Genomic DNA, 14,588 nt, shown 5'->3' on the forward strand with positions numbered 1-14,588 from the left:
TACAAGAATAAAAGAAAGAGTGAAAACACCACAGGAACAGGTTTGCCATCATGGAACTGTGAATTCAAGCATCACTGAAATTCTAAGAGCAAATATGACATGGTGGGAAATATTAACTGAGAGCAATAAACAACAAAAGTGAAATACAGCGTCACTTCACATTGTAAAACAGAATATACCTATAATGGAACTGAATTAGTAAGAAGAGGGATGTAATTCTGTAATACATCTTAGATGTCATTGTAAAAGAACTGTTTCATAACTTAACCATGAGTGCAGAGTCAAATTAGAACTGTGATAATATGAACATTCCATTGTAACACTCACTATGGGCTTTTAATCATAATTTACAAAACCCATTAACCATGAAAAATAAAATTCTAATAAATATCTCAGAAAAAAATGCTGATTTAAAACCAATAATATTATTTCAGCTCTGCAGATATTGTTATGACAATGTGTAGTACATCTGTGGAAACACACACACACACACACACACACACACACACACACACACACACACACACACAAGCACACACAAATGATCTGGCAGTATGAATGCCAAAAAGCGCACAGTTTACTGCATATAAAATACTTTCACTATACTGATAATAAAATTCTTTTTAACTATAACAAGTCAGTGAATAAGCTAAAACATTTTTACATCAGTCATCTGGCAATATGCCAGAGAGAGTGGGGAAGAGGAATGATGTTCAATGTAACTCAGTACACAAAATAAAAAATAATGTTTTGAAGTTGTAAGTGCTGTCAGACATCTACTACATCTTCGTCAAATGCATACTGGGAGTTCAGCACATAGCTTTGTCTCTTCTTCCTTGAGGTAACAATTTCTATCTTCCTTTCAAGTATCCCATTATCTTCAACCGAGCTCTCCAGAACTTCCTTAAAACAAGGATAAAACAATTGTGTTAGGTAAACGAATCCTATCAGGCATTACTGTTAGGCAGTTTTTTCAATATCATAGTTACTAATATTGAGCCTACCTTTTATATTTGAAGATAAATTTCACTACAAATGTTCAAAAAATGTACATACTGATCTACCACTTCAAAAAATGGGCTTGTTTTGAGTTGGTGTAGCAGACAGAAAATTAGTAACAAATCAATAACACACTTGTGAATGTTCAATATTTTATTCTGTTAATAACTATTCCTTTTTATTTGGCAGGTTGTCTTCTAGCAATGAACAGAAAATAATCAACAAAAGGTCCAGATGAAACGTGAAAAAATTACTTTGGAATAAATATGACTGACAACAAACAAATGCTTAGTAGCTTTCCACATTGGTTTAGTACATATGTAATTCAATGGTTTCTGCAGCTGAATATTTATAGAACATTTTTTGTTAGGCAGACACATAGAAGCTTATTCATTTGTGTCATTCTTGTGTATGTAATGTCATCAACGGCTAGCAGCACTGACCTCCTTTATTAATAAAGGGACCTGTTAACATATACTGCCATCAAGATATTATTAACATTTAGAATGAGTAAAGGTAACTACTGACTGTATAGTTGAGCCACTGATCAGACAACAGGCACAAAAATGGGACTGCAAATGTGGCTGATGTTTCGGACAATGTCCTCCTTGAAGGCTAACTCGTATAAGCAAATACACGTACGTGGCTACATTGTCACTGCGATGCAGTTTTGTATAAGTTATGTCTGAAGAAATTTCAAAAATTTTCAATAATGCGGTTACCTCTACTCCTTCTCCTATTTGTATTCTGTTCGTGACTTTGCAGTATGTCACGGTATTATTAATATGTGGACAAAAAATTCCACGCATTTGGGATTACTACAGGAGATTTAACCTACTCACATTTTGCCATAATTAAATCTAACAAAACTGAAACAACCCGAAATTTTTTAGTTTATCAGAATACTATAATTTTCTGACCTTGTGTCGCAGGGTTTCAGAACTGTAGGAACCCCAGACAGTTGATTGTGTTGTATGTATACAGGGGTTTTTCAGACTAGGCAACTCTCCTTACAATCCACAAAATAATATCTGAACAAAACCCTGAAGTACTAGTGTAAGACCAAAATAAATGTCCCTCGCAAATGACTTGCAATCCCAGGGATCAACTGCCAAAGCATTCTTCGCAAAGTCCCTGAGGAACCATTACTCCTAAAAAGCAGTGGAGATCGCTTAACACTACGGACTAAAAGCTGTCCGAGATTTGAAACTGACAACAGTAAGATTTTTGGCGTAAATATAAGAACATATTAAGAGGATGAACTACTGGGGTATTTATCACCAAAATCTGCCATGATAGAAATTAAAACTGCACATGAGATCCCTGGGCAAGAGTCAGTAGCATGGTGAGCAAAACATTTTAACAAGGTCCATTTCAACAGGGAGATTCAACACCTCTCTCCTCCTTGCAGCAAGTAAATGAAAACTTTTAGTCGTCAGGTTGATAATACACAGGTTTTCCAATCAGACTGTCATTACTGAAACAGACTTTAGTCATCCATCCATTGACAGCAAAAATTACAGTTTTATAAGTGATGAGCAAGGCAAATACATCCTGCAAAAAAACTATATGTTATCTCCAAAAATATTATCAGAACAGATGGCACGGAAGATGATTCATGACAGAAATGTATTTTGCATCTAATGGCAACATATACCCCTAATCTCTTTAAGAACATCCAAACTGAAACTTGTGTCAGTGACTACGAGACAACTGTACCAACAACAATATCAGTAGCTGTAAATAAACGAAGACTACTGTACAGAGGTGTAAAACAAAGCATAGGTTTATAGATAGAGAGATGCTGAATGAAACATGTTTGGCTGTCAACAGGACAATACATTTAATCTTCAATCACTGTTATAGCAGAATCATGTGGGAAGACTTCTCACAAAAACCAAACAAATTCTGGTCATACACGAATGCAGTCAGTGTCACCAAAATTAGCGTCCAGAGACTCATAGATGACACAGGATCTGAATTTGAGGGTAGAAAAATAAATGTAGAGATAATGTAACCTGATTTAAAATCTCACTTTACAAAGAAACATACAGAAATATACCCAAACAAAGCTTCAGGGCCCAATGGAATTCCCATGAGTTTCTCTACAGATTTTGCAGCAGAGCCATTCTCTTCACTACAACATACCACAGATCCACTGAAAACAGAGCTGTGCCCAGTCAGTGGATGACACCAGAGGACACATCTACAGGAATGGCAGCAAAAGTGATGCACAAAACTATCCTCCAGTTTTACTGACCTCCATCAGCTGTAAAATTTTAGAACAATTTCTAGCTAAAATACAATAAGATATCTTGAACAGAATGACCCGCTCAATGCCAACCAGCACAGATTCCAAAAATACTGATCATATGAAACCCAACTTCCACTTTCCTCACACGGCTTCATGAAAGCCATGGATTAAGGTAATCAATTACATGCAGTATTACTTCACTTCTGAGATACCATACTGACACTCTTACTAAGTTATGGATTGTATGGAGTATCAAATGAATCTTGTCTGACTGTGTTTAATAAAGAGGACACAGCTGTGATAAGATTCCAAATTGGTGAAAAGATTGGTAACTAGATTTAAACATTCAATATTGTAAAATTTTGCACTTCACAAAACATAATATCCTATGACTACAACAGCAAAGATTCACAATAGGAATCAGTCAAATCATACAAGCTTCAGCTTGTAACAATTTATGAGGATGTGAAATGAAATGACTACAGGGTTTCAGTAGCAGGTAGAAATGACAGGCATTGCTGCATTGATAGCATCTGCATCTCTGTCTATACTCTGCAAAAGTGCATGACAAGGTGTATTTCCCAGTTGACCAGTTATTAGAACTATTTCTCACTGTGTCAGTTATTAGGACTTCTTCCTGTTCCACTCACATACAGAAAACAAGAAGAATGATCTACATCTCCACAAACCACCTGACAGCGTTTGGTGGAGATAAGTTCTAGTATCGCTAACTGACTGCCACCTTCCCTGTTCCATTTGTGAATAGCGCATGGGAAAAGTGACAGTTGATAGGCCTATGTAATAGCTTAAATTTATCAAATTTTCTCATTGATGTCGTCTCGTGAGGTAGTATATTGTCCGACACTTCCAGGAAACTACTCTTCGTCATTGCAGTAGCAAAACCTCTCTGTAATGCACATTATCTCTCTTCTGTCATCTGCCACTGGAGTTTGCTGTAACACATCCCTCTTTGTTCGATCTTCTCACCCTCTCTCTCTTCTATCAGTCCTATCTTGTATGGGTCTCTGATGAACAATGCTCAAGAACCGGTAAAACAAGTGTCTTGCTCACCACTTCTTCAGTGGATGAATGACATGATTCTTCCTACAAATCTCAGTCTGGCATCTCCTTTTAATACTATTTGTTTTATGTGTTCATTGCACTTACTGCCACTCTGGATAGATATTACCAGATATTTTACAGTAGCTACTTTTTGCAGCAATTTTACATGAATAATGTAGTTCTACAGAGTAGATTTCTTTTCGTATGTATGGACAATATGTTGTTATTTGCATTCTGGGTTAGTTGTCAGCCCTTGCACCATGCATCAATCCTCTTGTAGGTCCTTCTTCAAATTGCTACTGTCTTCTGGCATTGCTACCTTCTTACAGACAAGCCCTCATCATCTGCAAACAACTTTAAAGAGCATCTGATGCACTTTACTAGACTGTTGTTGTTGTTGTTGTTGTGGTCTTCAGTCCTGAGACTGGTTTGATGCAGCTCTCCATGCTACTCTATCCTGTGCAAGCCTTTTCATCTCCCAGTACCTACTGCAACCTACATCCTTCTGAATCTGCTTAGTGTATTCATCTCTTGGTCTCCCTCTACGATTTTTACACTCCACGCTGCCCTCCAATACTAAATTGGTGATCCCTTGATGCCTCAGAACATGTCCTACCAACCGATCCCTTCTTCTGGTCAAGTTGTGCCACAAACTTCTCTTCTCCCCAATCCTATTCAATACTTCCTCATTAGTTATGTGATCTACCCATCTAATCTTCAGCATTCTTCTGTGGCACCACATTTCGAAAGCTTCTATTCTCTTCTTGTCCAAACTATTTATCGTCCATGTTTCACTTCCATACATGGCTACACTCCATACAAATACTTTCAGAAATGACTTCCTAACACTTAAATCAATACTGGATGTTAACAAATTTCTCTTCTTCAGAAACACTTTCCTTGCCATTGCCAGTCATCATTTTATATCCTCTCTACTTCGACCATCATCAGTTATTTTGCTCCCCAAATAGCAAAACTCCTTTACTACTTTAAGTGCCTCATTTCCTGATCTAATTCCCTCAGCATCACCCGACTTAATTAGACTACATTCCATTATCCTTGTTTTGCTTTTGTTGATGTTCATCTTATATCCTCCTTTCAAGACACTGTCCATTCCATTCAACTGCTCTTCCAAGTCCTTTGCTGTCTCTGACAGAATTGCAATGTCATCGGCAAACCTCAAAGTTTTTATTTCTTCTCCATGAAATTTAATACCTACTCCGAATTTTTCTTTTGTTTCCTTTACTGCTTGCTCAATATACAGATTGAACAACATCGGGGAGAGGCTACAACCCTGTCTTACTCCCTTCCCAACCACTGCTTCCCTTTCATGTCCCTGGACTTTTATAACTGCCATCTGGTTTCTGTACAAATTGTAAATAGCCTTTTGCTCCCTGTATTTTACCCCTGCCACCTTTAGAATTTGAAAGAGAGTATTCCAGTCAACATTGTCAAAAGCTTTCTCTAAGTCTACAAATGCTAGAAACGTAGGTTTGCCTTTCCTTAATCTTTCTTCTAAGATAAGTCGTAAGGTCAGTATTGCCTCACGTGTTCCAGTGTTTCTACAGAATCCAAACTGATCTTCCCCGAGGTTGGCTTCTACCAGATTTTCCCTTCGTCTGTAAAGAATTCGTGTTAGTATTTTGCAGCTGTGACTTATTAAGCTGATAGTTCGGTAATTTTCACATCTGTCAACACCTGCTTTCTTTGGGATTGGAATTATTATATTCTTCTTGAAGTCTGAGGGTATTTCGCCTGTTTCATACATCTTGCTCACCAGATGGTAGAGTTTTGTCAGGACTGGCTCTCCCACGGCCATCAGTAGTTCCAATGGAATATTGTCTACTCCGGGGGCCTTGTTTCGACTCAGGTCTTTCAGTGCTCTGTCAAACTCTTCATGCAGTATCATATCTCCCATTTCATCTTCATCTACATCCTCTTCCATTTCCATAATATTGTCCTCAAGTACATTGCCCTTGTATATACCCTCTATATACTCCTTCCACCTTTCTGCTTTCCCTTCTTTGCTTAGAACTGGGTTTCCATCTGAGCTCTTGATATTCATACAAGTGGTTCTCTTATCTCCAAAGGTCTCTTTAATTTTCCTGTAGGCGTTATCTATCTTACCCCTAGTGAGATAGGCCTCTACATCCTTACATTTGTCCTCTAGCCATCCCTGCTTAGCCATTTTGCACTTCCTGTCGATCTCATTTTTGAGACGTTTGTATTCCTTTTTGCCTGTTTCACTTACTGCATTTTTATATTTTCTCCTTTCATCAATTAAATTCAATATTTCTTCTGTTACCCAAGGATTTCTACTAGCCCTCGTCTTTTTACCTACTTGATCCTCTGCTGCCTTCACTACTTCATCCCTCAAAGCTACCCATTCTTCTTCTACTGTATTTATTTCCCCCATTCCTGTCAATTGCTCCCTTATGCTCTCCCTGAATCTCTGTACAACTAGACTATGTATATACATTGTAAACAGCAACAGTCTTATGACACTACCTTATGGTACTTCCAAAATTACTTTTACACCTGTTGATTTTTTCAGTTAAGAGCAATGTGTTGAGTTCTATCTGCAAGGAAATCTTGACTGCAGGACTCTTAGTCACAAATCTGGTCCGATACTCCATAAGCTCTAAGCTCTATCTCTCTTGCTTCACCACCCCCAATTATTATTAATTTTTTTTCTTTCTTCTGGTGCTGCAGGGCAGTCGAGGCTCACCTGAGGCATCAACCTGAGTGCCAATGTCTATAGCGCTGTGGATCTTGTGGAGAAACAGGATGAGCTCAGTTTTGTAACATATCTGTTTGTGAAATCCACGTTGATTTTTGGGGAGGGTATATATTTTTTCCAAAAATGTCATAATACATGATCAAAAGATTTGATAATTATGCACATCCGTCCTACAACCTTTCTCAAAAATGGGAACAACCTACACTTTTTCCAGTCACTAGGTACCCCACATTGCTCCAGCAGCCTATGATAAACTGCTGGTAGAAAGGGAGCAAGTTCTTTCACATAATCTCTGTAGAATCTTCGATAAGGGTAGATTGATTCCATCAGATCAACTGCTCTCAAGAATCTTACAAGTGTCTCACCTGGTCCTGACACTTTTCCATTTATTTTTTTTTTATTCTGCTATCAATTATCTCAATATCTGTCATTTCAAAGTTCATACAATTATTTAAAGATGAACTTTAACAAAAATTTTCTGCAGTATTGGAACACCAAATTCAGTACTTCGGCCTTCTCTCTCACTTGCCATTTGGTCTCTGAGTGACTGAACATACGATTTCAAACTGCCTACAAAATTTTACTTTCAAAGTCACTGAACACTTCTCTTATTGATCTCCTTACACTTATTTTCGCTTCATTCAGCTCCACCATGCCTGCTACAAAAATAATGCGAACACCACAATAACCACAATACGTTAAACTAAACGATGGAACCTTATTTCTGTATGTAGCACTAAAATACAGAGCTCACGATTCTAGAAATGTGCAACAGATCAGTGATCTCCTCATTGCTGGCGTTACCAAACACATACAAAAGGTAACAAAAACAAGGAATAAATTATTCACGCTTCACGTGAATAAATCCAGTGCCCCTGGCGTTGGGCACGGAACTGCTGACGGACGTGCAAAAATTTGACACTCGTGCACTAACACAAACGTACATGGTAGGTGGCTGCGGGTCACTACAAGCTTTTGTTTGCCAGTTACATTTTAACTTCTCTTGAATCTGTGATGAAGCTCTTTCTCTGTTTACATAGCAATTTTTTTAACAGAGCTATTAAACCACAGTTGGTCTTTCCCATCCCTTAAGACCTTGATCAGAATATACTTGTCGAGGGCATACTGAACGATGCTTTTAAACTTTTTCCATCTGAGCTCCACATCTCCAGCTTCTGAATATTTGATGTTGACTACTCGGGTACACTGCACTTTGTATCCTGTCACTCTTTCTAAGCAAAAATATTTTCCCAAGTTTCTTAACATTTCTTGCAACACCCATTGTCATATATACTGTCACTGTCTTATCTTTGCTTGAAGTAATTTTCAGACGAGACTTACAGAATAATGTCACATGAATCCCTGCCTCTGGCACCAGTTTTGATAGCATGACTCTCTCACTCTATACTTGGGAAGTTCCAGGTACCCTGTATCATGAAATTCTGCAAGTCCTTTCTGAAGAGCTCTATCACTACAGCTTCTAATTCAGGTGGTCTATAAAACCATCCAGTTATCATTTCTGTCCCACCTTCGATGCTTAACTTCACCCAAATTAATTCACATATGGAATCCACGATAACCTCACTAGACATTATCAAATTCTTCACTGCAATCAATATCCCACCACCATTGGTGACTAATCTAATCTTTTGATAAATATTCCAATCTGAATTAATATTTGATTACTACTCACTTCTGAATTCAACCAACTTTCTGATCCTATTAATATCTGTACATTATAACCTTCAATAAGGGATACAATTCCTTAAATGCCTCTCTGCATCCTGTAATTAATCTAATCCTGTCTTCGGGACAAGAGCTGTTTGGTTGAATCTGGGAGTGGGGCTGAAGGTGAGGCCTTTGGATAGGACAGAGGTTTCGGATTGGGAGAGAGGTTTGGAGGAAAGGTTAACTACTGAATTAGGGTGTTGTGGTTCCAGATTGCGTTGATTGGAATTTTGAGGTTTTGGGGGGAGTGGAGCTGGAAGTGGGTGATTGAGTAGATGGGAGAGACTGGGTCTGTGTGCAATGAGAGGAGGTTGAGGTTTGCTGGAAAGGTTGTGAAGGGTGAGTGAGTTGCCTTTCCGGAGGTGGGAAACCAGGAGATTGGATAGTTTTTTTGAGGTGGAGGGTGGCATGCTGTTCTGATTTGCGGTTGGCCTGTAGGAGGATGCTCTGAACAGCCGGTGTGGATGTGGGAGAGGAAAGATTGAGGACTTTTATTAAGGACAGGAGTTGACAGGTGTGTTCATTGGCTGAGTTGATGTGTAGGTGAAGGATTAGGTGGGTGAGGGCGATGGATTGTTCAGTTTGGAACTGGTATAGGGACTGATGGAAAGAAGGATTACAGCCAGAGATGGGAACTTATAGTGTGAGGCCTTTGGGGGTAATGCCAAATGTCAGACAAGCCTGAGAAAATAAAATATGGGAGAGTAATCTGGCTAGGGCGAAGGCATGTTTGCGGAGGGAATGTAAATAAAATTTAATGGGGTCGTTGTGGGGATGTTGTGAGGGTGACATGGTATTAGAAGGTGGAAAGTGTAACATGAGTCTGAAATTAAAATGAAAATAAAAATATATGGCGAGAGATAAGGTGAACTAGAAAGCAACTGGAGATCTGGTGTGAAAAAATTCGAAAAGGTGTTGGTTATAGCTGGGCTATGTTGATCCTGTGGTGAACTTGGGTTGGTAGACAACGATGTGCACAAAGGTTATGTGGTTGTGTTGCTGCCAAAACACGTTAAAGGGTGGAGCAATTCGGTAAAATTGCGTGTAAATGTATTAAAAGGAGTGGTTTTGTGGCGGCAGATTGTGAAAATGAGGCTAACAATTGTCTGACGAAGAAATAATGACGTTAAAACCTATGGGAAGCGGCTACAAAAGATCAGTGATGTGGGAAAAACGGAAATGGAAAAAAAGCGAAAGTTATTGGAACTAGCCGAAATGGCTGTTTAATAGCTGAAAGGAACTCTTTGTGAACTGGAAACGGTGGATTTTGTAGCAGCAGTATTGTTGAAAGCGGAAGAAAAAAAAATTTTTTTTTGGTTACGGTTTGGATGTGGGTTACGTATTATTGAGTATATATAGGAGGGATAAAATTGTATGGTAGATTCGGTAAAGAGGAGAAGGTGAATACAAAGTGAAACTACTTGCAAAAACAGAAAGAGAAAATAAGATGACAGGAAAGATTTCAAAATGCGACAGTGACAATAACAAACGTGATTGTTGGGTTCAAATTAATGATATGAATATAATAGAGGGAAACATTCCACGTGGGAAAAATATATCTAAAAACACAGATGATGTGACTTACCGAATGAAAGTGCTGGCAGGTCGATAGACACACAAACAAACATACACATGAAATTCAAGCTTTCGCAACAAACTGTTGCCTCATCAGGAAAGAGGGAAGGAGAGGGAAAGACAAAACGATGTGGGTTTTAAGGGAGAGGGTAAGGAGTCATTCCAATCCCGGGAGCGGAAAGACTTACCTTAGGGGGAAAAAAGGGGTATACACTCGCGCGCACACACACACATATCCATCCGCACATACACAGACACAAGCAGGCATTTGTAAAGGCAAAGAGTTTGGGCAGAGATATCAGTCGAGGCGGAAGTACAGAGGCAAAGATGTTATTGAAGACAGGTGAGGTATGAGCGGCGGCAAATTGAAATTAGCGGAGATTGAGGCCTGGTGGATAACGAGAAGAGAGGATATACTGAAGGGCAAGTTCCCATCTCCGGAGTTCTGACAGGTTGGTGTTAGTGGGAAGTATCCAGATGACACGGACGGTGTAACACTGTGCCAAGATGTGCTGGCCGTGCACCAAGGCATGTTTAGCCACAGGCTGATCCTCATTACCAACAAACACTGTCTGCCTGTGTCCATTCATGCGAATGGACAGTTTGTTGCTGGTCATTCCCACATAGAAAGCTTCACAGTGTAGGCAAGTCAGTTGGTAAATCACGTGGGTGCTTTCACACGTGGCTCTGCCTTTGATCGTGTACACCTTCCGGGTTACAGGACTGGAGTAGGTGGTGGTGGGAGGGTGCATGGGACAGGTTTTACACCGGGGGTGGTTACAAGGGTAGGAGCCAGAGGGTAGGGAAGGTGATTTGGGGATTTCATAGGGATGAACTAACAGGTTACGAAGGTTAGGTGGACGGCGGAAAGACACTCTTGGTGTAGTGGGGAGGATTTCATGAAGGATGGATCTCATTTCAGGGCAGGATGTGAGGAAGTCGTATCCCTGCTGGAGAGCCACATTCAGAGTCTGGTCCAGTCCCGGAAAGTATCCTGTCACAAGTGGGGCACTTTTGGGGTTCTTCTGTGGAAGGTTCTGGGTTTGAGGAGGTAAGGAAGTGGCTCTGGTTATTTGCTTCTGTACCAGGTCGGGAGGGTAGTTGCAGGGTGCGAAAGCTGTTTTCAGATCGTTGGTGTAATGGTTCAGGGATTCCGGACTGGAGCAGATTCGTTTGCCACGAAGACCTAGGCTGTAGGGAAGGGACCGTTTGATGTGGAATGAGTGGCAGCTGTCATAATGGAGGTACTGTTGCTTGTTGGTGGGTTTGATGTGGACGGTCGTGTGAAGCTGGCCATTGGACAGGTGGAGGTCAACGTCAAGGAAAGTGGCATGGGATTTGGAGTAGGACCAGGTGAATCTGATGGAACCAAAAGAGTTGAGGTTGGAGAGGAAATTCTGGAGTTCTTCTTCACTGTGAGTCCAGATCATGAAGATGTCACAATAAATCTGTACCAAACTTTGGGTTGGCAGGCCTGGGTAACCAAGAAGGCTTCCTCTAAGCGACCCATGAATAGGTTGGTGTACGAGGGGACCATCCTGGTGCCCATGGCTGTTCCCTTTAATTGTTGGTATGTCTGGCCTTCGAAAGTGAAGAAGTTGTGGGTCAGGATGAAGCTGGCTAAGGTAATGAGGAAAGAGGTTTTTGGTAGGGTGGCAGGTGATCGGTGTGAAAGGAAGTGCTCCATCGCAGCGAGGCCCTGGACGTGCGGAATATTTGTGTATAAGGAAGTGGCATCAATGGTTACAAGGATGGTTTCCAGGGGTAACAGATTGGGTAAGGATTCCAGGTGTTCAAGAAAGTGGTTGGTGTCTTTGATGAAGGATGGGAGACTGCATGTAATGGGTTGAAGGTGTTGATCTACATAGGCAGAGATACGTTCTGTGGGGGACTTGGTAGCCAGCTACAATGGGACGGCTGGGATGATTGGGTTTGTGAATTTTAGGAAGAAGGTAGAAGGTGGGGGGGGGGGGGGGGGTGTCGGTGGGGTCAGGAGGTTGATGGAGGCAGGTGAAAGGTTTTGTAGGGGTCTAAGGTTCTGAGGATTCCTTGAAGCTCCGCCTGGACATCAGGAATGGGATTACCTTGGCAAATTTTGTATGTAGTGTTGTCTGAAAGCTGACGCAGTCCCTCAGCCACATACTCCCGACGATCCACTACCACGGTTGTGGAACCCTTGTCCGCCGGAAGAATGACGATGGATCGGTCAGCCTTCAGATCACGGATAGCCTGGGCTTCAGCAGTGGTGATGTTGGGAGTAGGATTAAGGTTTTTTAAGGTCCCATGCACCCTCCCACCACCACCTACTCCAGTCCTGTAACCCGGAAGGTGTACACGATCAAAGGCAGAGCCACGTGTGAAAGCACCCACATGATTTACCAACTGACCTGCCTACACTGTGAAGCTTTCTATGTGGGAATGACCAGCAACAAACTGTCCATTCGCATGAATGGACACAGGCAGACAGTGTTTGTTGGTAATGAGGATCACCCTGTGGCTAAACATGCCTTGGTGCACAGCCAGCACATCTTGGCACAGTGTTACACCGTCCGGGTTATCTGGATACTTCCCACTAACACCAACCTGTCAGAACTCCGGAGATGGGAACTTGCCCTTCAGTATATCCTCTCTTCTCATTACCCGCCAGGCCTCAATCTCCGCTAATTTCAATTTGCCGCCACTCATACCTCACCTGTCTTTCAACAACATCTTTGCCTCTGTACTTCCGCCTCGACTGACATCTCTGCCCAAACTCTTTGCCTTTACAAATGTCTGGTTGTGTCTGTGTATGTGCGGATGGATATGTGTGTGTGTGTGTGTGTGTGTGTGTGTGTGTGTGTGTGTGCGCGAGTGTATACCCCTTTTTTCCCCCTAAGGTAAGTCTTTCCGCTCCCGGGATTGGAATGACTCCTTACCCTCTCCCTTAAAACCCGCATCGTTTCGTCTTTCCCTCTCCTTCCCTCTTTCCTGATGAGGCAACAGTTTGTTGTGAAAGCTTGGATCCCAACCAGCTGCCATGTCATCCTCAGCCCTTAGACATCACCGAATGCAGGTCTGGAGGGGCACATGGTCAGCAAATCGGTCTCATGGCCACTGTCAGTTTTCGTGACCGGTGCCACTGCTTCTCAATCAAGTAGCTCCTCAATTGGCCACACAAAGGTTGAGTGCACCCCACTTGCCAACAGCACTCAGCAGACCCGGACAGTGATCCATCCGAGTGCTAGCCAAACCCGACAGTGCTTAACTTCGGTGATCTGACGGAAAACAGTGTTACCATTGTGGCAAGACCATTGGCACAAAAGTCTACTTATAAATTTTTAATTGGGGAACCCCAAAATATATTTAACCCCTTACATGCCACTTTTGTAGAGATCCGAACGACAAGCTTAGGATTTTGAGTGTATCTAATTTAAATGATAAATACAGGTCACAGAGAGGTATTTAAGCATTCTTCTCACGGTCTGTTTGGGAATGGAATGCAAAGAAAATCTGATGTGTGGCTCAATGGGAAGTACCCTCTGTCATCCATTTCACAGTGGTTTACAGAGTATGGGTATAAGTAAATATCGCAGACTCTGCTAATGGTGCTCTGAACAACTGTGTAAATTGCGGCTAAATTAAAACCCAAAAAGTAGTTACCTACCCTCAACCACCACCAATGTATCTGAGTATGTTTTCAGCTAGCGACCATGTGCTTATTAACAATATATGAAATGTAAAGCAGAAAAGGGAGCAGTCATCCTTCTCATTGCCTACATGGAAATGGAACAAAAAGAAACCCCAAGAGAAGCAGCAACCCACTTCTTCTCAATCTGCCTTAACACCTAAACATTAGAAATCTGTTCACAGAAAGAAAATGGAGAGAAGTAATGAGAGTCACGTCATCTCACTTAAAATTCATTTTATAAAGAAAAGAAATGAATACAGCCTTAAACACGTTAGTTATTGTCATTTTGATATTACAAAAGCTACTATAATGAAGCACATATGCAAAGGAATTAGTTACCTTTGTTTCAGTGGAGGATGGTCCATCACTTCTCCGAGTCAAATGCATGAAGTTGCGAGAGCGGAGAGGGGCTTCAGAGCCAGCCGTGCAGCTGACAGATACATTTTCTAGTGGCAACAATGACAATAGCTCAGCAAAAGCAAATATAAATAAAAATACTGTAAGCAATTACTACAAGACAGGAAGAAATTAAGAAGAAAAGAATTTAAAAAAAAGAAAAAGTT

General features: G+C 41.0%; 1 protein-coding gene across 1 annotated transcript in view; it reads right to left on the bottom strand.

Moving 5' to 3' along the window:
* Positions 1-630: 630 nt before the first annotated feature.
* LOC124789771 (F-actin-uncapping protein LRRC16A) overlaps positions 631-14,588 on the bottom strand; it is a 524,837-nt gene continuing 510,879 nt past the window's right edge. The window contains 2 exon segments of the mRNA XM_047257233.1: positions 631-903; positions 14,365-14,471. Coding sequence (XP_047113189.1) covers positions 769-903; positions 14,365-14,471 — 242 coding nt within the window. The 3' untranslated portion in view covers positions 631-768.

Source organism: Schistocerca piceifrons, chromosome 3 (genome assembly GCF_021461385.2).
Source record: "Schistocerca piceifrons isolate TAMUIC-IGC-003096 chromosome 3, iqSchPice1.1, whole genome shotgun sequence".
Taxonomy (NCBI): Eukaryota; Metazoa; Arthropoda; class Insecta; order Orthoptera; family Acrididae; genus Schistocerca; species Schistocerca piceifrons.